The sequence below is a fragment of the Corvus kubaryi genome, unplaced genomic scaffold, assembly GCF_017639235.1.
Source record: "Corvus kubaryi isolate FWS band 111438036 unplaced genomic scaffold, C.kubaryi_AGA036_p1.0 74, whole genome shotgun sequence".
Lineage (NCBI taxonomy): Eukaryota > Metazoa > Chordata > Aves > Passeriformes > Corvidae > Corvus > Corvus kubaryi.
This window is the reverse complement of record NW_024582061.1, coordinates 11438795-11466509: the sequence shown is the minus strand read 5'-3', so window position 1 is coordinate 11466509 and position 27715 is coordinate 11438795. Positions and strand designations below refer to the sequence as shown.

The following is a 27715-nucleotide window of genomic DNA, read 5'->3' as shown; positions in this document are numbered from 1 at the left end:
TAAGACAAAAGCAAGCTGGTTCAGGCTTTTTCAGGCATTGTGGCAATGTTCCTACCTTTTAAGAAAGGATTTAAGTAGGGACAATATATTAATTAGGATAATTGCTTATTTGTATATTTTTTATCATCTATAAAACAGAGTTATCCCTGGAAAAACTGATACGTGAGCTCTATAGCATTAGAGCATGTTAGTGAAATCATGGGAGAATTAAAGTAAAAAAGATGAGGATCAGGACACATAAATTCCTAAATACCTGATTGCATCTCTCACACATTTCATTTATCTTTGTGGCTACTATAGTACTGAAGGTTATACTTAAGAAGCCAAAGAAGGATATATATGCTATTGCTTTTTAATATATAATAGCTATACACATACCAGTTAGATAACTTTTTCTGACCTGGACAACTTTTTCAGTACTTTGAAGAATACCATAAACTCTGGAGTTTACAGGTGTATTTTATTCAAGGGAATGTATGCAACTGCATAAGTGTGCAGTCATACAGTACTTTATTTTCAGTAGTTTAAAAAGTTGTTATATTTAACAGGGGAGAAATGAACCAATCTCCAGTAGTTAACTGACTGCTATACTGACTAGAATATTGCCACCAGCGTAGAAGCTATATTCAGGAAAGTAGTGATCCCCAGGTGAGGGATCTGACGATCGGAGGATGATCAGAGTGATTTTTAATTTTCTGTTAAAAAAAAACGGAATAACTTCTTAGTAAAGATAAGCACTGCAATAAGCCTAAAAATCACTAATGGAAACCTTTCTTGAATCTCTTGTTTTCCTGCCTTTTCACAACACCACTTTAAAACAAGAACCAGAAGAGAGAAATGAAGTGCAACAGAACCTGAGGCTGGTCAGGTGCATTGAGGAAAGGCGTTGAGAGTGGCTTTGTGGAAAGAACCAGAATTACCAGTTGTTTAGAGACCCTATGATTCTCTGATTAACCTGACAGCCCAAAGTGGAATCTTTTGCTCAGTGCTGCCCTCATGACCAAGAGAGGCCTGGTGAAACCGAGGAGAAAGCAAGCAGTGAGGAGTGAGAAGAGCGTTTGATGCTCAGGCAGCAGGGCTGTTATGAATGAGTGTATTCCTTCTCTTATTTAGGAAGAAAAAGGCAGAAGTATGTGCACCCATCTGGAGTACTGTAAAAGCAAAAAAAAAAAAAAAGATAAAGATTATCAGAGCTTTGCTAATTTGTCTTCCCACATTCTTCTCTAAGGCTAGTGGAATAAGTGATGCATGTGCTACGAGTGGCAGCAGGCTTCATCAAGCCATGCGCAGAATGGTGCCACCATTCTGTGACCTCTGAAATGCAGAGGGAAGAATAAACCAGACCAGAATATTAAAATACAGCACCTGCAGTACAAATGTGTATTAGAATACTTGAAATATTAGTATTACCTGTACTAAGCAAACTTACCTCAAAGCCCCCTGTGCTTCTGCCGTTGTGTTACATTAGAAGAAATCCCTTCCAAAGACTAATCAGCTTAGCTAACCATACACTGTTTAAAATTGCACAAAGCAGAGTATTAGCCATTCATAGAGGATGCAAATAACTAAATGTGTCCTTTCTGCCTGGCAAGCACCCTATAGTTCAAGGTGGATCTGAAAACTGAGAACAGATCTGGGCCAACATGATCTCAATTGTTATTTTCAATAATAAAGTACAGCTAGCACCTCAGCATGCAACTCTCACTTAGTGGAAGCGGACAGGGACAAAATGCAATGTTCTCAAACAGCTTTTATGGAAATCATGCACTGTTTGTGATATGTGTTTGGTCTCTGGAGCTGCAGTCTTGTTTAGTCCTCCACTTTTGAATGCCATCTTCCAAACCCAAAGGGTAACAAGTATAAACTGTATCTATAAAACAATATTACAACTTTATTCTCAATAGCTAAGTATTGAAATGCAAGCATACATTATAAATAGAAAAACAGCTGGCTTGGAGCACATTGCAAGCCACTAACACAGTTGAGGGATTTGAATGACATCATAACCCGTGAGAGCATGTTGCTGGCCAGCTGGTGTTATTTATAATATACTCATAATTGAGGAAAAATAAAAAGGCAGAAGTTAGGTATTGCAGAACTAATAAGTTGAATTCTCTCTTTCCCAGTGTCATTTAAATTGCTATCAAGAGAAATTTTAAGATTACTACTAAAAAAAGGGGGGGGGGGGTGGAGGAGAGGGGGTAATCACTTTATAATTACAGCAGCAGATTTAAGATAAACGTCATGGAAGCTCCCCCAAACTGGGCTACTGGTGTTACTGTATTCATAGTACTGTAAGTTCTAGGAAATTACATGATTTCTCCTGTGTGGTTGTTGAAAGATCACAAAGCTATTTTGCCCTATTTACAAGCAGTTCTCAACAATTCTGGGGTTTTTAGCAAATTACAAACTGCTATTTTAGGGTTAATCGCACAGAGAGTTGGAGGTTTTAATTGTTACTCAGCATATAGGCGTGCCAAGTTTAATAATGTAAAGACACATTAAGAGAAAAGTAGATAACTGCCTGCCTGCCTTTCTGTACTATATAAATAAAATACCTATGTTTCTATGCATAAATAAAATCTGCATGTACAAAGGTATGCACATGTACAAATATTGCCCATATGTAAGTTTTTATATATTGGAAATGCAGACGCACACACATAAATACAAATGCACACATAGCTACCTGAAAGTTAACCAGAATACATTTTCTTATTTTTCATGGCAGCACAAGCTCTTTTTGTCTGCTAACCCCGCAGTCACTAATTCACATTCTTTTAAAGGGAAAAAAATATGCTTCTGTGCTCTAGTTTTAAAATGCAAAGGTATGATGTTATTTGTCACCATGCCCAAAAAAGTCCTTACTCGGTAACTTTGCCAGAAGAGGGAGAGAGAGAGAGGCAAATGCTCCCCCAGCTGTTTCCTGTCTACAGTGTCTGTGTAATGTAGATAAATGTGAGGATTTTCTCTAAATCCCTCTTCTGTTTGCTAAATCTCACTGTCACTGCTAAAATCAGAGCAGATAGAGCCTGCGCAATGGAATAAAGTCCTCAATATTGAAATGTGACATTGCTCTCAACATCTCACATCTCTCTGGATTTCTTTTTTCTCATCATTACTGCTAACAAATTCATTTCCAGACTTTGCACTTTTAAGAAGCAATGGAAAAAATCAACAGTCTTTCAACACAATTAGTTAAGTGCTGCTTGTGTGATTTCTTGAAGGTAAACCTTTATTACTATTTCAAATAATTTTTTAGTTTTATTTTGCTGTGTATTGTCTGCTTCTGGCTTGAAGAGTATTGTGCACTTTTTAATAACATTATTTTAAAACTGAGAATTATTTATAAATTGCTGAACATGCACTTTTATGTGATCTGGAAAATGGCTGTATGTAATATTGCAATTACATAGATAACTGTAAGGGTAAACTATTGCAAATACATGTCTTAAATTTCACTTCTATTCAGAGAACTTTGTAATATTTCAGTTATGTCATTATTAAAAGGTCCAATTACATCATTGTCTATATTGTTAATGAATGCTTCTGAAAACAAGAACTTTTAGCTATTTTCTGCAGGTGCAGGGTTTTATAGGAAAAAAGGTAATATTCACATGTTAAGTTTCTGCAGTTTTATTATACACAATTATAGAGAAAATGTTCATGCTTTCTCAAGGAAACTTTTAAGGGATGTTGTCACTGCAGCAATTTTCTGGCAGCATCGTAGCATTTACTTGGTTTTTGCTTTCATAAATTAAAAGTAAATGAGAAGTTCAGTTTGTTTTCTACATTAGAAACCAGCTGCGACTCTTGCTGACCTTGCATATTTGTACAGCTTAAGCAATTGTACATAAAGAAAATGGAAATTCCCTTACATGTTCATCTCCAAGTTTTCCCTTCTAGGGAGGGCTGTTTCAGGAAAGTTTGAATGTGAAGTTTGATGTTATGACCCTATAATTTCTGCACAGTAATATAAACTGTCTTAAGGTAAATTTGACTTCAGTAGGTGCATTGACCTCTGTTTCTGTCAATTGGCTCCAGTCCAACTTTCCATTATCTGCAAATTTATATCCTTCAAGAACTTCTTTTCTTTAATATTTTGCAAGGACATTTATGTCATTGAAAGAATTATCGTATTTTAATTGTTTAGGGCCTAATTATTTTTTTTAGAGGGTCTTACACTTAAAACACACTTATCTCATTCCTTAATGACCTAATTACAGGTCTGTAATTGCAAGGGATGAAATCATTCCCTTAATGTATAAATGGGCATCCTTTCCAATATACTTGAAAGATGAAGGTTTGTTTTTTTAAAGTATTGAGCAAGGCACTAAGAGACATAAAAGTAATGTGCTAGTTCCTCAGCTGTGCATCCTGCCAAGCTTCCTTGGAATCAATGGAACATATTGATTTAGGTTAGCATGTAGCCCAGATTCTTTACTCAAAGTTAACAGTATTTAAACCTTGATCCGCTCTAGAGTATATATGCTTTATTTATATAATAATTACTAGTGAATACTGATATTTCATAATAATTACACATTTCTACTATGGCTTGATAACCAGGCCCAACCCCTCTGGAATAAAATGTAATTTTGAATATACAGCTCTTGATTTCTTGCTGTAGCATATACTCTCCAAAAAAATGTTGCCCCCTTCAAGATACTTATAATTATTGCAGATGTTCTTACATGTTACAAAAATGACCAAGCATCTGAAGAATTCTTATGCACAACTTGTGTCAAGTGATAGTTTGTTAAATGAAGGGGACTTACATAGAAGAATTAAGAAGTAAATGAGATGCAGTGTGTTCATATATAACATTCTTTTGTGGTGCTACTCTTCTGGACTACTAAAAGAGGAATGTAGCAAAAGCTGGCTAGTTTACTAAAAAAAGAGGAAATTCCAGCTGTGAAAATATGGTCAGTCATTCTATGCAACTAAAAGAAGTGCTTAACCAGGCTCATCTTGAACCTGTATTCAATTTCCTAATGTAATTAGATGCTTCGATAAACCCCACCCACATGCCAATGCGTTTTCTTTTAAGCTCTCAACTTTCCAGTCAAATTGGGGATAATGTAAGTACTCTGTTTGATTGTACAGAACCTGAAGCAATATTGGATTACAACTCTGTATTTTCTTAAGAATATTCCCCTCAGATATAATGGGGTACTTTGATTTTATCACAAGCATATTGAATCAATTAATGTTGTGTTTAATTAAAATGATGAAGTAAAGTTAAAGTTTTAAACTATGTTTTGGAATTTACTTTTATGAAACAGTACTTAATTTATCAAGTAATTGATTGAACCCTAGAACCATGTGAGCCTGTTTTCTTTTCTGCAAAGTTTTTACTTGTTTGAAAGTTCTTGTCTGTTGTTAAATTTGGAGATAAAGTTAGAAATTCTCTGTGGTTTATACTGTGTAGCCTTTTTTGGCTTCCACTAAAGGAAAAACAGTAGATAATCTGTTTTGTCGTAGTTCAGTGCTGATATTTATCTGAAAATGCAAGCCAGCTGAGAAGTCTTGAAAAATAAAAAATTGTTAAATGTCTAAAATTTATGTTTATTTCTGGACCAAATGTTATACGAGAACAAATTGTTAAATACATAATGTTCTTGTATTTGTAATGTCTTTCAGCTTTCTGAGGCAGTGTGCTAAACAGCTTTCTGCTTTACCTCCTCAGAACTGGGAACCATCTTAAACTGCAGGTGCATCACATTTATCTTATAAATTCAAAAATATGGCAAAGGAAAAAAGAAACTGTTGTTAAGATAGGGAATCATTACAGGAAGTAGTTCCTCATGTTATCGTCATTCATTCATAATCTGATCTTTTTCCATCTGCCATTAAAGTCATGTCCACGCGTTCAATCTTGTTGGGTTTTGCATGGCAAAGTTGGTTAAAGACACTTGTGAATGGGAAAATAATTATTCTTTCTTTCTTGATGATATATCATGGGACTTAAAATTATTCATTATTTTCACAGTGGAAATAAGGGGCTCATCCAGCAAGGCACTAAGATCTCTTGCCAAGAAAATAAGAATTCTTAAAAATTATTGACTAAAAAAGGCTCAATACCCCACTGGATCAGATCCCAATTGATCAGAAAATAAATAATTTCATCTTTTTTCAAAAGTTCAGTGAAGAAATATTAAAGATTAAATGGTCCCTGAAACCCTGAAATAAACTTTAGGGAAGATTAATTATTTTACTCCAATTACTTTGCACTAGACTGCTAACACACAGCAGTTTTAAGCCAAGTCTAACTGTATGTGGAAGACAGATTTGTAACTTCTTATCTGACTGCAATGCTAATGTTAACCTTGAAAGAGAATGGAATGAAAGTAACTGCAGATTTACACCTTACAAAACTATCCTTTTTGGCAAGTGATCTAAATAAGTTCAGAATATGCATTAAGCACATCACTCAGTGTCCTGCTACTGTACATACATAGCTTTTCCTAGTATTAAAAGAAAAAGGTATCTTCTTTGCATGTTGGGTAAGAAAGTAGGTGGATGTAAAGTGATAGAAAAGAAGTGGATAAATGGATTGGTGCAATTTTACACCCATTGAGAACTGGCCTTTCTTCAATCATAAGTACAAGAAAAAGATAGTTTGTAACCAAATGTAAATGAGAGAAGAATTATCACCTCTGTGTATGGCCACAGCTGCCTAAGAGCGTATAATGAAGATCAGTGAAGTATAGCTTCTTGCAACAAGTAAAACTTCAAATCTTTAATGGTCCCACTCATGCTACTGTTGATTTCTCAAATGTTTCCAAATGTTTGTCTGCTAGTAACAGGGGACTGTAAGAGTCACTGAATGTGATCCTCTGCTACAGCTGCTACAGAAGATCCCACATCAACTTTTGTAACTTTGGCGAATTGAACCTTGCAACATTTTTGGGTTGTCCTGGTATTTTCCTTTTTAAAGCAGTTGGAGAATTGTGGAGTACTAATTATGAGCTCTTTTCCTATTGGACCAAATTTCCTCCCAGCAAGTTTAGAGCTGTTTATTCTTGTGACAATGTTGGCTTTAGTTTAAATAGCTCTTCTCCATCATATGCCACTCCCATTTCCCACAGTACATTTGCAGGCACCTGGCATATTCCCTCTTAGCTTATCTGGTCTGAGAAAAACCAATTCAAGGTTGTGTTCCTTATTCCTATTATTCCAGGTTTCCCTTTGTCTGTCTATTCCACTCTTCCACATCCCCCTTTTGCAAAAGCAAATACAAGCCATAGTTACTACAGGGTTCCCTAACTAGATGTGATTGTGACTATTCACCAGAATAAATTATCAGTTTGCAAAATGCATGGACTAGAATGTGTAGGCAGTTGCAAAATCATGGTGAGACATTTCCTGATACCATGTTATTTGTCCAAGAAATCACAGTACATATTCATTTTCATTCACAAGGGTTCAGGAGCCATTTTCTTTAAGACTCCTTGGGGAAATTCTGACACTGCTTTTGCTTCCTTGGCAGGTGAAGATGCACACTGTGTCCTACATCCATTTCTTCTACCTTGGCCTGTGTTTGCTTACCTTAACCAGTTCTGTTGCTGCTGGCCCGGAAACACTCTGTGGTGCTGAGCTGGTTGATGCTCTTCAGTTCGTGTGTGGAGACAGAGGCTTTTACTTCAGTAAGTCATCCCTTTCTTTCATTTAACTGCTAAAAGCTTTCATGTAATCCATTGGAGTCTGCAACTGCTCTAAAGGAGCTTAGCTATAATCATCGAGGCTGCCAACTAGGACTGGTATCCTGTACCTGGAAGATGCTCAAGCCTTCAGTCGCCATGAAGCCTCAGTAAAGAATAAAGTTGTGCCTGTGTTCAACCTCTCTGAGTTTCTGAAAAATTTTCGTTCTCAGGCTTGTTATTGTTTTTCACCACTTTCCAGCTGCTGCTATTCCACCTGCTTTATTACTGCTTTCCACTGACCTGTCACTGAAATTAAATTAATGAAAGCACACACTAAACCCAAGCCATTCATGAGGCAGAACTACATGTACCTGTTATGTCAGACTACTAGTAAACACTTTAAGTACACACTGTATCATATTAAAAACACACTAAGCTTCAACATCTGGTTTGAAAAAAAAGAAGAGCTGGAAAGCAGCAAGCAGAAAGTTACCATATCCAAGTATCCACATGCTTCATCAGTTAAATACAGGTGGAGGAAAATTCATGCATGGTGAGATAATAAAGACTAACACCAGTACAGGCAGCAGATAAAATTAACTCTGCAATAGTGGGGATCAAGAAATACTCAGCTTTTAAGTAATAGAAATCTATTTCTGATTTCCAGCTATTTGCTATTTAAACAACAAAGTTAATGAAACTTTTAGCTAGGAATATATTCATTCTGAATACATTCATTATTATAATTTTTCAAAACATGATAGAATTTGTGCTCTCATAGCCTCTGAAGCTAGCATTTACTTTTACTAACAATATGTGTTTCTCTGATATTCTCAATATTCCTTTGTGGCTGAAGAGTCTTCTCTTCTAAGCTAGCATTTTTGGTTTTCTGATCATACCCACCCTATTCCTATTTATTTCTATTCATGAAGTCATTGCTTTCAATATTTTCTCTTTGCTTGCAATAAAAACAGAAATTCAGATTCTTGCACTTCTAAATTACAGAAAATCCTAATTTCCTCAGTGTATAAATTGTAGAGGTTTTCACTATCTTCTTGGCACGTTCTGTTAAAGTTCACTTTTGAAACCTTAGTTTCATATATGTAAAGTAATCCACTATTCAGAGAAGAACCCTTCTTTTCTGTATTAAACACCTCAGCTATTGTTGATAAGCACTTACTCCAGGGTGCTGTTTAGCTTAGTATTCTGGTGCTAAACACAATACTAAAACTACTGGAATCTCTCGTACAGGTATTTACATTTTTCTACCAGCTCATCAGGTGTTCATTTGTACACCAAAGTCTGTTGCATTTATTAGCAGTGGAGTTAGGGGCTATTGAGTTTCCTACAAATATTTTATTGCTGGAGTGAATTGAAAGACTATCATCTCCCCCTCCTGTTTCTGCACCAGAGAAAGATGAGACAATACATCCTTAGAACAGCAGAGCAATTTTTTTTTACTGTGTATGTATCTCAGGTGTTTCTCTCCCAGCAAAATGTTTGCTGCTAGTTCAGAGACCTCTCGTGCTTGCTTTCCACGAGAGTAGCGGTTACTGCCGAGCAGTCAGACCTACTGTGATGTGTACTTTGTGATCCTCAAGGTAAGAGGTCATGTGAAATGCTAATCATTAGCAATAACTCTCTTTGGTTTCAATCTCAGTTATTCTAAGGTTACACAATCTGTTTTAAATCTCTACCCTAAGATAGGTCATCCTTAATTTAAAATACCAGGATGGGCTTCCAACATTTCAAAGGAGATCATTACATTTTACCTTTGCAATCTTGACTTTTATCTGCTGTCAGTTTTAGACTTTCTCTCTAGTCTTTGTTGTTTTCTGACATTCTGAGTTTTCACTTGAAATAATGTAACGACACCATAAATGTCGACCTTGTTTTATATGGAAAAGGTTTTATTCATGAATGACCACCCTGTTTTAGGGAAGTCTTGCACAGTTGTAATCAATAGACTACAGTTGCATCATTCAATAGGAATTTTATGAAGCTGATATGTCTGTGGCCCCTTGGATGCTAAGTAATGCCTGTACTCTACCTGACTACCTCTTATTTATGAGGAAGAAATTTAATCCGTTTTAACCTTCTCCCTCTTATTTGCTCGAGTTCAATCTAAAACACAAAATCAGGGAAAAGTAAGCCCAGTAACACTGGGAAAACAAATTGAGATCCCCATATCAAACGTAGTACAGAATGTAGCATACTATTAGAAGTTAAAAATGTTGCTCGATTTCTTGGGACTTTTTAAGAATGCCACATCATTTGCAGAGGTAAAAAACCCAGTGAAATTTTTCTTTTGTTGTAAAGAGTATGTCAATAAAAGTAGTATTTTAAGCCTTCTATTCTCATACTATGGTTCCTTTAAATAAAGTATAATCAATGGTAGTGTTTGCCTTTAACTTGCACAGGAAATAGCTGTGAATTTTTTTTTTTTTTTCTTCCATCATTCTGTATTTCACTAGGGACTCCAAATATAAAGAATACCTTTTGGCTGAGGTGGAATTCCTGGTTCAGAGTCAAGGTCAAAGCTTCTGACTATTCCTTGGGAGTTGTGGGTGGAAGTGAAGATAGAAATAATTGTGTTACTTTCTGTTGAAACTCTGTGCTTCCTAACCACAAGGCTATATCTATGGCTAGGACTGGAAGACAAAAATCTCCTTTATATAGTCTACTCTGCCCAGCTTTCTAGCTATAAAAGGAAACTCTTTACAGCTTCTGAGGAGATGCCCCAGCTGCTTATTACCACACACAAAGTATTGACTTCAAGAGGAAGTCAAATGTGGTTTCTACCACTCTCTTTTGTCTTAAGATAGACTGAAAAGCAGCATTTTTCTAAGTTTTTTAGGGGAAAACACAGCACAAATCCCCAAACTGAGCATCTATGTTTCTCCTTGGTCACATTTAACTCCAACCAGCACTGGCTACTCCTCAGACAGCTTTTTGTCTCCCGTGATTTACCGGAGAAAAGCAGATTGTTGTGACCTTTTTTGTAGGGACACCCTCTAGGAGAACTTCTACCCCTCATGTGTGCTAGGTTTTATTAGGAGAAGGTGACAGAGAACCTGGCCACAGCTACACAAGCGCCTACACTTAAACACAGCTTTTCTTAATATTTCTTCACTCTCAAAACAAAGTGGGATGGCTTCAACATTCACTCGAGCTTTAATGTCTAGAGAGGTCTACCATGGTACACTTATTACCAAACAATGCTGAGAGCAGAGAACATTGGAAAAACTGAAAGGGGAAATTACAGAAAACTTACAGAAGTGATAGCCAAAGAGGGGGGAAATTTTCCTTGAAATAGTCTAGTCTTATCACAGGAATTTATTTTGTAGATTAGTAAAAAAAAAAAGATCATTTTTCATAAATTTTTACTTTGCTGGAAAATCATTCATTCTTGCTCATGCTGTTTTCTGAGGACTACTACTACCATGAGAAAGGAAAGATCAGGTAGCTTGTTCTAAGGAGAAAATGCTGTATTCTTTTTTATCTAGTTTCTTCTCCTTTGAAAAGATGCCTTTTCCTTTTACAATAAATACATAGCAGTCTGGATAACAATACATGAGTGTCAATAAAGAAACAGATTTCTTATTTCCTTAGACATTTTCAGTCTTCTAATTTCTAAAGCCAAAGTTAGATGGCAATACTTATTTGAAATCATGGCAATCAACTTCATGAATTAAAACTCCAACTTTTTTCCTGATATAAACACTGCTTTAGTCTCATGTGAATCTTCTGAACCATCACATGCATAAAAAAGAAAGAGCTGAATTTAGGTACCTGAGACACTGGAGTTCCTCTGATATTTTTCAGAGAATGGAGAATGATCTAGCACATGCTTCCATGTGTAAAGCAGTGAATCCCATAAAAGATGGGCTTTTCTGATATCCAGCTTAATGTTCCCTGTGTCAACTGCTTTGTGGAGAGTTACTGCAGATTTTTACTACATTTTTTTGTCCACTAAGACAATCAAAATTATGTGTTGTTCTTGGGAAAATCCCCAGCTGTGCACAATGTAAGACTATTAGTTTATAATCATCAGAAAATCAGGATAAGCCCCTGAACATAATTCTGGGTAATGAGAGCTGTCATGAGATCTCATTGCTTTGTCGAACTAAGGTATATGTGGAGGAATTGCTGCCTTAGAAAAGAGGAAACAAGCAGCATAGCAAGAGGCAATTACGTTTTGCTTCTTCCATTTCCCCCTAGTTAAGAGCTTCTTGTTTACTTCAGGAAGTCTGCTTTTAAGATGTTATTAAAGTTTCTAGGCCTGTCAAACCTATCAGCATAATTACAAGAGATGGCATGGCACTCAGTTCTTTAAGTACTCCATACCTGTAGGAGCTATGAGTCATTAGCTCCTCTCTGCATCCCTGATTGAAAGGAATGTTAATGTTAGAAGCCCAGCAGAGGCATGCTGAAAAGCTGCCACGGACACACACAGACTCTGGTGTCACTGACAGTCTTGCAAATCTTTGCAAACAAACGCTGGTCATCTTGGCTGTGTTCACACAGCAAGATCTGAGAGTGTTTTTAAGTTCCTTGGTCTGGCTATGTGCCCCATTCATGTCCAAATACTGTATCTATGGAAGATTTGAGTGTATTCCTCTGTCTGTCCCTAGGTTCCTTCTTACAGGAAAGCTAACCTGGAAAGGAGCTCAGATGTGCTTTAGCCAGGTCTGCAGGGTCAGTGCTCAGGGAACCAAAACTATAGGCACAGCTACTGACGTATCCCTGTAAGAAAGAGAACAGCTCTGACTTCTGGAATGATATCACTGTCCAGTCAAACAGCTGACACAAGTTAGATGTGTGCTTTGTTGCCCCTGGTAGTAAACATTGAGGAAGTTCTCTGAAAATAAGCCAGTCTTTGAAAGAATTTTCTCAATTTTTACCACATTAAGAAAGGGTAAGGAGTGTTCATAAAGGCTAACCTTAGTTTAGTGAGGCTAATCTTCTTAATAACAGAAAGAGAGAGGTTTTTCTTTCTCCATGGATTGCAGAGTGAGTCTAGGAGGATTTAGACTCTGATATATACTAAATTTAGTCCCTGCAAACAGGTCTCCTCTCCAGCTAGTTTCTCAGGTCACCAAGGATTTTATAATTGTTCAACCTTTTCCTTAAGAGAGACTGCAGTAGTGATGATAATTTTAATGAAGTGACTGGAAACAAATCATTGATCAAAATTTCTACAAGAAACGTCTTTGAAAAAAGTGCCTACGACCAAAACCAAATAAGTACATTTTCTCCAGAAGTTCAATTTATATACGTCCTTGTTAGCTGGTAGATATTAGAGATGTTAATGCTTTTTATGATGTTTACTTTTTTTTATGCACTAGACCAAGCTTCAAATTTGGTCTCAAATAACAGAAAGCTGTTACTTGACATTTGATTCCCTAACTGCTATATGTGTATTTAATACATTGTTTAGTCTCATGTTGGATAAAGTCACTCAAAGAAGCGCTTGGCAAGATCAACATTAATTCTTGGCATAGCTGCCCCTTTTACTTTTCCACTGAATCTTAAATACCAAGAAAAACCCTTCACTGACTTCAGCTCTGGCACATGCTTTATGCAATTGGCCAAAACCTTTGCATATGGACCTCTTTGTTTGTTCTGGTATCAATAAAGCGCTTGCGATTCTTGATCAACAGCGGCAGGAGCCACAAAGCGAATGATTCAGTCTGCAGAACCACACGCTCTGCTAATGAAAACCTTTTGTATTTACTACCTGTGCATGAAGGGCATTCCGTACAGAGTGCTCATTCAAAGGCAGAAGTTCATAGAGCTGTTTCTCTAGGGCTTATTCAGCACTCCAGCACTTATGCATGTTTCAAACCCTTTCACATCACTGAAAATAAAATAAAGACTTAAAGCCATTTTCATCTCAGAGCATTGTTAAAAAAGGATGGATCTGGACTTGTTTATTAAACCATACCCTAATGTCAGTATTTCCCTGTGACACAAGCTTAATTGTTCAAAAATATGACAACAAATGCAAGGGATAACCAACAGTTAAGTAATTTCTCTGTCTAGAAAGCAAGACAAAAGAAATACCACAAATGTATACTTATTGAAGAATTTATGCTAAATTTATCTCTGGTAATAACCACAGGAACTTCAACGTCAAGAGGAAGAAAAGCCATTAATTCATAGTTTCTATGTGGTGCATTTAGTGCAAAACCATTATGAAAGATAAAGCCCAAGTACTGGGTCTAACTTTTAAGAAATGACAGGCATATTTCATGTTTGCCTCAATAAATGAGGTTCTGCAAACAAGAATTTTAACACATCCAGAGTCTTTGGAGGGGCATACCAGTAGATGACTCCAGCTTGTGGAAAGTTACTTAAATTCCTACAAACTCCAACTCAAGTATGATATACTTGCTCTGTTTTCTGATTGAATCCCATATGCAGAGATATTTTATGTTTTCAGTGTCGTTAGTCTTACAAGGCAGAGCAGAATGCATTTGTTTACCTCATGTTAAATCCTTCACTAGCGAAAACTGGAATAGCTTCCTTTTATCAAAGACACTTTCTAGGGCCCTTTTTTTCCCCCTGAGAGTATATTTAAATATTTCCCATCTTATTTTGAAATTCAGCTGTGATCCCAGTCTTCCATTTATGTAGTATAACTCTTCTAGAGTAAGAGGATGCATCCAGACAGCAGGCCCTTCTGCTTCCTTATGTGCCCATAAAAGTATGGAAGTAGGGAAAGAGTGTCCTATTAAAGCACTTCCTTTGGGAAATTATGACTCACACAAACCTGAAATTATACGACGTTCTTTAAACAGAGCTATTTGTTTATATTGTTTGTTTCTTTGTGTGTTGGGTAGAAATTTGCACAAGGCTGAGTATGCAGAAAAAGGAAGGGGCTGGCTCAGACCATTCTGATTCAAACCAGCTCAGTGAAGTGTTTTCTTTCTGAAAATAAATATTCTAGGAATACTATTTCTATCTCCAAAAAAGTAAACACTTAATACCCCCAAATCCTATAAACAGCAGATTCTAAGTAAAACAAATACTACTGAAAATTGGTTTGACTTCAAAAGAAGGTTCATTAACAGCCATATCCTTCTAAGGCAATGGATAAAATCTTAAATTATGCACAGAAACTCTGTATTTCACAAGTCTGTATTCTAAAGAAAGTTTTAAACTGTATGGTTTATGCAAAGGTATAAAAAGGCTAAGTGGTGTGGGGAATATCGTAGGGAAGATGTCATTCTGCTTGTGGATCTGAAAAAATTAGTACGTTCCTAATTATGTTTGATGGCTGTTCCAGACCATGTATAATAAGTCCAATTTACAAGAGGGATACTTTTTTCAGACTTGCATTAACTATCCTGAAGGTTTCTTTTAACTCAGCCCCATCAAAATTACTGGATATGAGCTTCTACTCTTATCATGAAAGTCTTACAGCTTCTTATTGTAAGTCTTCATTGATTACTTCAGATTACATGAAAGCTAATGAGTCTATCTATTTTAGGTTAACATAGCAGGTTTAACTTGAATACGTTTCTTACCTTGAAACTTCTGTGAACAAATAATAATATTGTTGTAACAATTTGTTTCTACATCCCCTAAATTCCTGAATTACTAGTCAACAGGTCTTCCATGAAAAAAACTTATTTTTTCCTACATATTCCAAGTTTTATGTTTCTTTCCATTAAAGTTTCCAGCCTTTCACAGACATATTTAGTTTGGCAGGAAGAATCTGGTGACTCATAGACTGTAGAAATTTGAGAGCAAGCTACTGAAAATGTATCTAATTTCTTCTTGTGTAATTTGGGACCAAGCTACTGATAGTATGTCTAATTTTCCTAGTTTAATCAAATGTATTATTGGCAAATACATGTCCTGAATAAAAGCCATGTTTATTTCTGAAATATATAGCTAAGATTAAATGCAAAAATCCCATATATATTTGCTTTTAGAACACTTCTGTGTTTTTTTCTAATTGTTTTGGCATTTTACTCTAAATTAATGGGTGCTGAATGAAAACAGAGGCACTAGTTGAAACAATTTGCATTACAATCCTACTTATATTTTGCAATTCAGTAATACGAAAGCGTTACTTATGATATTTTTTTGGTTGTGGTTTTTTGTTTTTTTTTTCAAGAGAGGATAGAGGTATAGAAAGAACAGTTGATGTTATTATACCTCCACAATTCATATAGAGGAAGGATAGATGTACTCAAGAGGCTCTCATTTGTATTTTATGTTATTGACTGTATTGTTCCTTTCATGTCTTTTCAGACAAAAGACTTTTAAATTCAGACCTTTCTAGACATACATCATTTTCATTTATCCACATACAGAATGAATTTGCTGAATGATAAACACTGAAGAGAGTGTGACCTGAACTAAGGAGATTCTGGTTCAGATTCAGTCCATCTACTTTTGGGCACTTAAATGAGGATTCTGAGTTAGGAGTCTACTCAAACTCATCCTGCAGTCAGTGAGAATACTAAAAAACTTTCAGAGCTCTCATTAATTTATAAATTTTCCCTAGGACATACTTTTCCTTCTCCATTAAATTAAGCAGGGAAGCTGTGGCAATTGTATCCTTATGCTTGTTAAGTCAGTTGAGTAAGGACCCTCCATTAAAAGCCTAAATTTTGGTGGAATTAATCTGTTTAAAACCACACTATGAACTTCCATGTAGAGGTAAGGATGCACTCATACAGATCACATTTTAGATCAAAGTAAATCCAAACTTATTTTAGCTGCTATGGTATGATACAGTTAAGCAAAGACCCAGAAAGTACCTTATGCAGGTAACACCAGTTCGAGCTTCTCCTTTGGCTCTTAAAAACTCCCAGGCTTTAGTCTAAGTGTGAATCTTGTTGGAGAAAGCACTGCAGTTTGACACAGTAAAAGTACAAGGGAAAAGCTTATCTATCTTTTCTTTCTTGATATAATAGATAGAATATACGCTTACATGTCATAACAAGTGAAACTCCATATTTTATTCCTGCGAAATAAGGTGCATAAGTAATGAAGCAGTTTTTTACACTGCTGTTCACACAAGATCATTTCTATTTCTATGAATATTCATCTCCCAGCAGTTTTCTAAGAAATTGAGACAATAATAATACTTATAACCTATAGTGACAGCTAAATATCAGATGTCATTAAAGAAGGATTTTCGCTGTTGGAGTGCTGTGCCTTCTATAATGGCATCATCATGGAGAAAGGACACAGAATGACACTCAAGCACAGTTTTGAGATACTCAGGCAATAAAACATTCCAAGTCAGGTTGGAATCTGATCTAGTTGAAGATGTTCTTGCTCATTGAAGGGAGTTGGATTAGGTGGTCTTTAAAGGTCTCCTTCAACCCAAACTATTCTATGAATTGAAAGATTTAAAAAATAGCTACTGCTGACCTAATGAGCTCACCTATAAAAGCAGTAATCTGAGTTAAGAAAGAATCCCACCTGAGGCTGCAAACCATTCAGTGAGTTGAAACAACACCACAAAGCATCTGTACCTTCCTCACTTCAGTACCCCTCTTCATCCAAGGCATATAGAAAAGCACAGAACCACTTCAAAGACATTTGTATTTCATGATCTTCTCTAAAGTGATCCCTTCGCAGGGAACAGTAATCACAGCAGTTAAAATTTCCAAACCATCTATGGCAATAGGAACTGTCCTTTAGGTAGTTCAGACATTGATAATCCTTTTTCAGTAACTATATTGTTTTGAAGCAGAGTAAAAACCACCACTAAAACCAAGAAAGAATTATTTATATTTTCTATGAATAAATATTTATATAATTTAGCTTACTTCAAGGTGCTCTTAGTCTTGTGCACTGTACTATTCCCAGTTGATTTGGCTTGAGGAAAATGGGGTAGAAAAGAGGCTCTCACTTCACAGTTGTATATTTGCTTCTGCATTTAAAAGACATAAAGGATCTCATATGAGACACGAAAATTATTTTCATACACTTAAGGAGTTCCACCACTATTTCAGGAATTACATACAGTAGATTTAATATAGCTATTCCAAGATACAAACATTTAAAAAGTGGAACGGTCAAGAAAATCTGTTCTTTAAAAAAAAAAAAAAAAAAAGGAAGATATTTTGCAGAATTTCACCCGTGTCTTTATTTTTGCAAAAAACAGAATGAAATTCTACAACTGCAGCTCTACTGGCATTAAGTCAACTACCTTAATCTTTCTTTCCTACTCATTTTCTTTTAGTTTTTGAAAGCAGTAGGACTTGATGCAATAAAATACAACTATTTCCTGTTATCACTAACATGAAGACTAATAAAATGAGCAGAATTCATAAGTGGTGATACTCTTACTCTCTGCTGCTCTTTTCAAATAGAAATTAATACTCTGATATGAAACAGATGAAATTCAGATCTGTGAAAAAAGAACAAAACTTTTTTAATAAATAAGGCTTTCCCTGCCCCATGAAGGATCAAATAACCTGCAACAGATTTTGAATGCAAAATTATTATATTTGAATTAAGAAACAGGTGGAAGTGCCTTGTTTATTTTTTATTTTAGGATGTAATATTTTTAAGGTGTATCTCTACATTTTCATGTGGCAAAGAGAAAATGTTAAGGAAAATCTGATATGTAGTATAATAAAGAAGGGACAAAGCTGATGCCAGAGAAGGAGAAAACAGTAATGTTAATAATCCAGGCTGGCCCTGTCCAAGAGTTTCTTCATAATCCATAATTATGAGTTCACGGATACTCACTCAGGGTTATCTGTTAACTTCAAATGGCTTTAGCTCAGTTCATTGAGGATAGCGGGAGCTAGTCTGAGGAATTCTATTTCATGAGTTCTCTGTGCTATGGTCACTAAAGAAAACATCGATCATTGATTTTCCTAGGTCTTTTGGCCATAAGTATCATTACACCACAAATATTTTCCCTTGACTGGATTCCCATTGCTTTCTTACTAGTCACCTGTTTTTCCTAAGAACTACCAGCTGAACTTCTGATATTTTTCTTTCTGTGTATAAATACAGCAAATAAAGGCTCTTTTGAGCAATCAATAGATACTATTTGTTCCTGATTTGAAAAGGGTATAAGCACATCAAAAAACTCCTCATTTTTAACAATATTCAAACCAACCTGAAAGGTTTGGAGTGTAATTTTAAAGTTCTTCATAGAATCATAGACCATGCCGAGCTGGAACAAACCCACTAGGATTATGGAATCCAACTCCTGATGCTGCAGAGGACACTCCAAGAATTACACCATGTGCCTGAGAGCATTGTCCAAATACTTCTTGAACTCTGTCAGGCTTGGTGCTGTGACCACTTCTCTGGGGAGAGGGTTCCAGTGCCCAGTCACGCACTGGGTGAAGAACCTTTCCCTAATATCCAACTTAAACCTCCCCTTACTCAGCTTCATGTTGTTTCCTCAAGTCCTGTCACCACAGAGATGAGGGTCTGCTCCTCCTCTTCCCCTCACAAGTTGTAGGCTGGTATGAGGTCTCCTCTCAGTCTCCCCTCCTCCATGCTAAACAAACCAAGAGCTCTCAGCTGCTCCTCACACAGCTTCCCCTCAAGGTCCTTCACCATCCCCCTGGCCTCCTGTGGACACTCTCTAACAGCTTAATATCTGTTTTATATGGTGGCACCCAAAACTGCCCCCAGCACTGGAGGTGAGGCCGCCCCAGTGCAGAGCAGAGGGGACAATCCCCTCCCTTGCCCAGCTGGCGAGGCTGTGCCTGATGCCCCGCAGGACACGCCTGGCCCTCCTGGCTGCCAGGGCACTGCTGGCTCATGTTCAACTTGCCATTGACTGGGACCCCCAGGGCCCTTTCTGCTCTCCAGCCCGTTGTTCCCCAGTCTGTACACATGACCAGGGCTGCCCCACCCCAGGTACAGAGTCCAGCACTTACCCTTGCTAAACTTCGCGCAGTTGGGGGTTGCTCCTCTCTCTAATTTGTTGAAGTTCATACTTCAGCTGTTTGCTAAAGTATCTAAATTATTCTTGATTTTGTGGCAAGTAGATGGCTACATCTAAAAGATTGAAAACTAACTTATGAAAAGTGTTACTCTATTCTCAAAAATCAGCATGAGTCTCATGAATACCTAGTGGGACCTTTGAAGCTCCTAAAGGCATATGAGTCAGATTTTCAATGGTTTTTAGGCATTAAAGAGGTAGATGGACACTCGAGAGATTTTTCAAAAGCAGTCATGTATCTAATTTCTGCTAAAATCAATGATAGGTGATCCTAAGCAGGTTGTTTTGTTTTGTTTTTCTAATCCTTCTAGGCATATGCCTGTGTTTTTAGTTGCCTCAGCATCTTTGGAAATACAAGTCAGGGTCCTTAGCTACTTGTCTAAATTTTGCTTATGGACCTTATTGACTACTTGTCAAAAAGCTATCACTATTAAAAGCTCTTCAAAATAAGAATTGGCATAATGACTTGGCTTCCTCTCTGACATTAAACACACTAATACGCTTAGTATGAAATCTTCTTATTTCTAGCATAAGTATGTGAGGCATCAGATGAAAGCTAATAATTTCCCAAGCGAGCTAAAAATAATGATGGCTGAATTTGAATAAATATTCTAAGAGGCATTCTGGAACAGACAGTGGTTAATAAGTACAGTAAATGCTACCTTTCTACTAACCTCACTTGCAAGACGCCAAAGTCTAAACATGCACCACAAACAATACTGGACGAAAATCAAACATAAGAAAAATTATAATCACTGTAGAAAGTTGGAGACAATGCATATCTTATCATTTTCTTTGTCTTCTAACCAGGAAAGTTTAATTTAAATTCTCATAAACTTCTTTAGGATGTCTTATTTAGGAGTTTCACATACTTGTGACTTAGACCTTGTCTCCCCCGCAATGAGACGATCTGACAGCACCTACATTTACTGCAATCATTCAAAATACATTGTAATATAAGGAATATGTTTTATTAGAAAGTATTATTTGTGTAACAGTGACTAATACAGGAATATGTAAATTAAACCCACTTTTAAGCATGCTGCAATGCAAACAGAAGAGTTTAATGAAAGAACCAGTGACTGAAGATGTGTCTTTAGGAATTCCTTAAAATCAGGGAATACTAGCCTTAATTTTGGTCACAGGCCAATGAATTTTATGCTGTGATACACAGTCCATCACTAAATGACTAAACTGTATCCATAGTTACGCAGAATACACACTTCCTAGGAGAAGGAGAAAAACCAGTGTCTTCATTATGTAATGGGTGGTCTCATGCCTTATTGACTTCCAAGATCCAAACACTGCAGACAATAAGAATTAATATTTTCTTCATAAACTCCTCTAAAGTGCTCGTCATAGAAGTATTCAATTGCAGCCTTCAGACAAATACATTATACGCTACAATATCCCAGGAAATCATCTATTCCTCTGCACATTTGTGAGTTTTTTTGCCCTAGTGATTGCATATCCAACTGGAGGTGGCAAGAACTTTTACTTCCCAAAATAATTTTTATATTTCTGCTAGAACTTCGCACGTTCAAAATAGAATACAAATGTCAATGAATTTAACCTAGTGATACAGTGATGTAGTACCTTCCCTTTATACAGGGAACAATGAAGGATAAAGACAAAACCATCTCCAAAGCATGCAGCTGCAAGTGTCCCCCTTCCTCAAAAGCAGCTTCAGCATATACCCTCTCTACCTGAACTAACAAAGCACTTTTGCCAAAAGAGCTGGAAACAAAAGCAATTTAATCCTCCTCTGTTTTTATTCAAATCTAAACACCTTTCCAAGGGATCATTAGCTTCTTTCTACTTTCATGGGAGTGACAGAAATTGCCTCATTCATGTGAGCTGCAGAAATTCCAGAGCACCTCCTGGGCAGGACAGCAGCAAAGCTCTGACCGAGAACAATGTTTGCTGCCAAGTGGCTGGTGATAAATCAAATTCAGTGCAAAAACAATTAAAGTTTTAAATTATTGAAATGTCTTGGTCAAGAGATCTAATTTTAGATGAACATGTTAGAAACCATTAAGAGAGAACATAAAATAATTAATTTCCTTTTCAGCTAATGAAGGACCCCACGAAAGGTGGTACAGAAAACCCCTAAATCTGTTCACTAAAGGTTCATCAAGTACTGTAGTTGCATTAACACTTCTCAGAGTTCACAGAACCACAGAATTGTTAGGGTTGGAAGGGACCTCTGGAAATCATGTAGTCCAAGCCCCCTGCCAAGTCAAGGTCACCTAGAGCAGGTGACACAGGAACGAGTCCAGGTGGGTTTGGAACATCTCCAAAGAGGGAGATTCCACGACCTGCTCCAGTGCTCTCACACCCTCAATGGAAAAAAGTTCTTCCTCATGTTGAGGTGAAACTTCTGGTGTTTCAGTTCATGGCCTTTGCATCTCATCCTGTCACCGGGTACCACCAAAAGGAGCCTGGCACCATTCTCTTGGCACCCACCTCTGAGGTATTTATAAGCATTAATGAGATCCCCTCTCAGTCGTCTCTAGACTAAACAGACCCAGCTCCCGCAGTCTCTCATAAGAGAGGCGCTCCAGACCCTGCATCATCTTTGTCACCTTCCACTGCACCCTCTCCAGCAGCTCCTTGTCTCTCTTGTGCTGAGGGGCCCAGAACTGGACACAGCACTTCAGATGTGCCTCCCCAGGGCTGAGTAGAGGGGGAGGATCTGCTCCCTCACCTGCTGGCCACACTCTTCCCAAGGTACTCCAGGATACCACTGGCCCTCCTGGCACAGTGCCACCTCAGACCTGCCTTCTAAACCTTCAGCAATTTCCTGTCCTCTGTAGTGACATGAATTAGGCTTATCCACATGGGTAGTCAGTTGAAACTACTAACTGGATGAAAATGCATTCAAGTGATTTTATGATGTGAGTGTTTAGCAGAGACCACCAGTGCATTTCTCAACAGTCACCATAAAAATTCAGTGTTTTTCACACACCAAACCTTGTTTGCAATAAAAAGCCACTTTGTACGTCACCTGGTTTCCTTCCTCCTTTTTCCATTCTGCATCACTATGTTGTACACAACACTTGGAAAACTGGTGGTTCTGAGTAACCTAAACAGATAAATATGATTTTTTTGGTCAAGACTGTCTTAACTGGCCTCAATTTGTCTTTTTTTTTTCCAAAGGAATTGATAAGTTATCATTGAAAAAATGCCAGTATAGATTGATAATATCTTGCAAAAGTTTTCATTTTGGTGTTTCCCTATAGTCTCAGGAGATGGAGAGATGGCTTGGAAAACTAAAACTAAATTTGTATCAAAAGTAGATTGTTTTCTTGCTGAAACAACTACAATCACAGAAAACTGAAGCATGCAGCTGAAATCTGAAAGTCCCAGCATTTCTTATTTTGAGCCAATACTAAAAATCCACCTTTCCTTTGAACTGCCTCCACCTCTTAAGTTTATATTATATCTTCATGCTAAGTTAAAAGCACAGTCACAATGCTGTTTTAAAGGACTGCTTTGAATTCTTTTTAGATACATTCAAGCTATAGTAATTTAGCTGATGGCTGCTTGATTTCAGTGCAGCCAGTGAGAAAGCAAACAATCCAATGACCCCAAGTTCACTGAGATTGCTGGAAAATGAAAACAAGGGTTTTGGAAGGCCAGTGCTTCAACACATAAAGAAATATATTGAATACTTCAAAAGATATAAAATTCTTAGAACTGTTGGACAGGCTTCTGTGTGTGAACTTTCCTGTCCAAGTGGCATTGCTAAATACCATGGCACCAATCAGAGGGCTGACATCATATTGTTGTGTAACTCATAACCATAGCAATGTCACTTCTTAAAATGCATTATATGTGCATTCAGCTGCTTAAAATCTCAGCTGTGTCAGCTGTTAAATAAAGTACAGTTCAGGAGATTTATTTTGAAATATGAGCTCTTTGTATTTTTTTTTTTTAATAAAGGAAACAGAAAATGTAAAGCTTGTTAAGCCAGTGTTAACACTGGAAGTTTGGATTCAGACAACAGACACAGTAAGAACAGGTTTCATTACCAATCTAACTCACAATGCTATAGTCTAGTAAGAGAGCTAATCGTGATCATTTTAATGGACAGCAATACACTTGCTTGGGCTTTTACATTACAAACAGACTAAAATGTGCCAAAATATATGCAGTCAATAAAAAAAACCCATAGCACACCCGAATTGCTGAGTAAATGATGCAGCTATCAACCCAACTGAACTTAATATAGGTTCAGCCCAACAACTACAAGCAGTGGTGAATAACTTGTAACAGAAACTGGGAATGTAATCCTCCTCTCCTTTTTTTCAACCCTGCGTGCCCTTCCAGAGAATCATTAGCCTATTCCTCCTTTCACTGGAACAACAGAAATTGCCTCGTTCTTGTGAGCTGCAGAAATTCCAGAGTATCTGCTCTGCAGGACACCAGCAAAGCCCTAACCAAGAATAGTTCTTGTTGCCAAGTGGCTGGTGATAAACAGAGCTCAGCATTGCCAGGTACTAGTGAAGGGAATGACACGCACCCTTTGCCTCAGGTGACACGTGGTGTGGAGTAGGTAGTGTTACCTATTATCCGTCCTTTTGGAATATCAGCAGGTTGGAGCTGTAAGCCAGAGGAGCTAATGTCAGTCTGATTGTGCCTTTCTGTGACCACAGTCAGCAGCAGTGGTGTAATGTAGCCTTTGCCCTCCTGATAATCCATCAAGGAGAACACTAGCACTGTCTTTACGATGCATAAAAATATGAAATAAAAGCTCACTGTGGCCCTTAGGCTGCCCTGTGTTCAGTGAGTTTTGAGGCTATGCTTTCAGAAGATAAGGGATGATATGCTCCATGCAACATCATCCTCTAGGGTAGACAGTATTACAGCTTCTTTGGCAAAGGTAAAAATACCTGAATTTCTCTGGTAACAAGTAACAAGACCATCATCTTGCCTCTCAGCACCAGGCAATTATAAATGTTACCTAAAGTGCACAAGACTTCTGGACACAGATTACTTACAGTATCAAACCCACAGTCACTTGGTTGATATGCTGCATAAGATGATATTGTTGCTAGCCAATTTCTCATACGTACAGAACATTTAATTATAAATTTTGCAACCATGAAAAAAATTATGAGATGTTGAAATGTAGGGGCCCAGCAGTATGCAATTAGGACTAGCGCAGTCCCTTTCTGTGCTTTCCAAGAGTCCAGAAATTAGACTTTCTAATATGAGAAGCCTAATTGGTGTAAACCACCTCCCATCTTCTGTATTTCAGAGGACAGACAAAGTGTTTCTTTAGATAGACAACAGATAAAGAGTAAGCAGGTGGGAGGGCTAGGACTATTTCTGGCTATGGGACTAACTGGTTTACATAACCTTGAACCAACTAATTTTATCTGTATTTGTCTTACTTTCACCATGTGTGAAAATGAGGCAATGATGTTTATTCACCTTTTAAAACTGCTTTTGAAATCCTCTGATTCAGATAGCAATTCAGATCCAACAAAATACTACTTTTTAGAAGCTCATCCACATATAACCCAAATACTGCAAGGGTTAAAGTTTTAAGCAAAATGTCACATTGCAGTACTGCTGATAAATTATAGGTAATAGTCTATCAAACTTAGGAAGACAGTTCAGTAAATACAAAAAAATAGATCTGTTTACATAAGGGATACAAATTGGCTACTACTTTCAGTCTAGAAGTTAATATATGCCATATTACTGCAGAGAATCCTGCAAACTGTTTTTAAACAATGTTATAACAGTTTACATAAAACTTAATGGCAAGTTAAGTAGATCACCCCAGCAGGCCCTCTGCTTACTGCAGGAATACGGCACAGAGTTCATAGGTTACTTGAGACATATTCTCCCAGCCAAACAAGTCAAACAATAACACTTTTAGGCAATGAAACACTTTTCCTTGGTTTTCAGCAGAAGCAGATGTAGGGCCGACTGCACAATGAACAAAAAAAATACTTTGAAAATAAAATTACAGCAAAAACATAAGCTCAATTTGCAGTTTATCTGTAATCATCCTTGCCTTTCACCTTGACACTACCTTTCTAATATTACCCTCTTCATCTGAAGATCAGTGCAAAGCCTGAATAACTTTAAGGAAGCTCATTTTTTCATGTTTGCATCAGATTTCTCTGCTAAACAAATTGATGCAGTGTTTCAATCTTCATTTTACTTTGGGGTATAAGTTCTGAGTCATCATCATTTAATTTTCTCCAAGCCTCCAGCTCGTGTTTTCTGTTTTTCTTCCTGGATGTGTCATAACAACTGAATTATACCACCCCAGTAAAATGGTGAAGCCTAGCACACATCTGCCAGCAACAAAATACTGTGCTCTCACTCTAATTCCCCACACATTCCACTTTTCACACTTCCTTTGCATCCTCTCAATAAAGTGGTAGAGCCTAGTAAGCAATTTCTTTTATTTTCCACAACATTCTGCCAATAAATCAAAAGAACTACCTCAGAGAAGAGCACACTTGCCTTGCATGCTCTTTTCCTAGTCTCATTTCTATCAATATTCCCATGAGGTTAATTTTCCAAAGTCAGTGACTTCCCTGTAGTTAGGATATCTGTCAGTTCTGGGTCAATACTGTGCTGATGAGCTGTGAAGGCATTATTTTTCAGAATTGTTAAGTACTTTTGACTTGGAAAAGTCAGTTGAGAAAAGTTTCACTCTTTCAAATTTAATAGAAACTCTGGTCAAAAGTTTCCAGTATTCTTAATGCAAAAACAATAGAAAAAAAAGGTCTTAGTCTGAGCTTTGAGATATCCATCAAGAATTTAAAGGAGTCAATACTCTAGTATACTTCTTTTAAAAGCATTCGTTATACAACAGAACTGCATCAAGGAGCGAAGAAGGTGAGAATTAGCAGTAACAGAAAGGTGTTACAAGAAAGGCAGAAAAACCTCATCTAGAGAGAGGTGAAAACGATGAATCAGAAGAAAATATAATTTAAGACAGAGGAGCCTTTAAAAGTTGCTAACAAAGTTCTGTGTTTGGCAGCTACCTTACCTGAACTAGGACTTTGACTCCTTTGAGGGTGAATCATGTTTGAACCAGGTTTCAAGGACAGTTCTCTCACAAACGCTCAGCACATGCAACCTTGTCACATTTTTCTTAATCAGATCTGGGTTGGGCAGTGACTGCCCTGCATAGTAGCCATTACATGTCAGTGGACAGGTACATAAATATCGATTTTGCAGTCCTGGTTAGTGCAGACTCTGAAGCATCTCTCCAGAAACACCCACTCCAACCCACCTGACCACAAAGCAGCCACACCTTGTTTAACTTCAATATCAGTAAATTCCAAGAAAAAATGTTTTTAAGAGAAACCTCATGTCAATGTTCAGATGGGGAAATGTCAATATCAGACAGCAGGTTCACCTATGGCAGCAGTAACAAATGACAGCAGCCACTCTAAACAGCAGGAAAGTTGCTAGATGACAACTCTTTGAAATTATCATGAGGGGAGTATAACAAGAAAAGTATCTGAACCGAAATAATCTCCAGCAGGGTTGGAACAAGATGATCTTTAAGGTCCCTTCCAACCCAAACCATGATTCCTTTTTGCCTCTTCCCCGAATTCCACCTTCACGTGATGGAAGCACAAAGGTTATTCAGTAAAACAGGCTAACACTTCAGGGAAGAGGGGTACATTTTAACAGGGGCAAAACCATATAGCTTCCAATCTTACTGTCAGAAATGACTCAATGGTTTTAGTTGCACCTTTTTCTTTGCAACTCCTCTACAAGAAGAGAACAAAACACCTCCAGAACCTATAGAATACACACAATCCATAAAACCTGAAACCCAGACAATCAATGTTTGGTTAAGTTATAACGGTGTTAAGACAAAGATTAATATTAGGAAATGTCAGGCAATATGAAGATTAGGTGTCATTACCTGCTCCAACAATTAGTGACAATACTACCATGCCAAATAATCAGAGTTTATATGTATGATTACCAAAACTTTGTGTTCTGTTGTGTATCAATTGATGATAGTGTTGCAGGATATTTAGTTTGGTTTTGCAGAAGTATTTAAATCTCAAACACTTATATGCACTTTGTGCAATAAGTCAGGATGAATTGTTCTTTAGGAATTGGGCTGCCCCCC

The 27715-nt window shown here is 37.2% G+C and overlaps 1 protein-coding gene across 1 annotated transcript in view; it reads left to right on the top strand.

Moving 5' to 3' along the window:
- Positions 1–2917: 2917 nt before the first annotated feature.
- Positions 2918–27715, top strand: part of IGF1 (insulin like growth factor 1) — a 47671-nt gene continuing 22873 nt past the window's right edge. The window contains exons 1-2 of the mRNA XM_042050776.1: positions 2918–3227; positions 7493–7649. Coding sequence (XP_041906710.1) covers positions 3165–3227; positions 7493–7649 — 220 coding nt within the window. The 5' untranslated portion in view covers positions 2918–3164. The remainder of the gene's footprint in view (positions 3228–7492; positions 7650–27715) is intronic.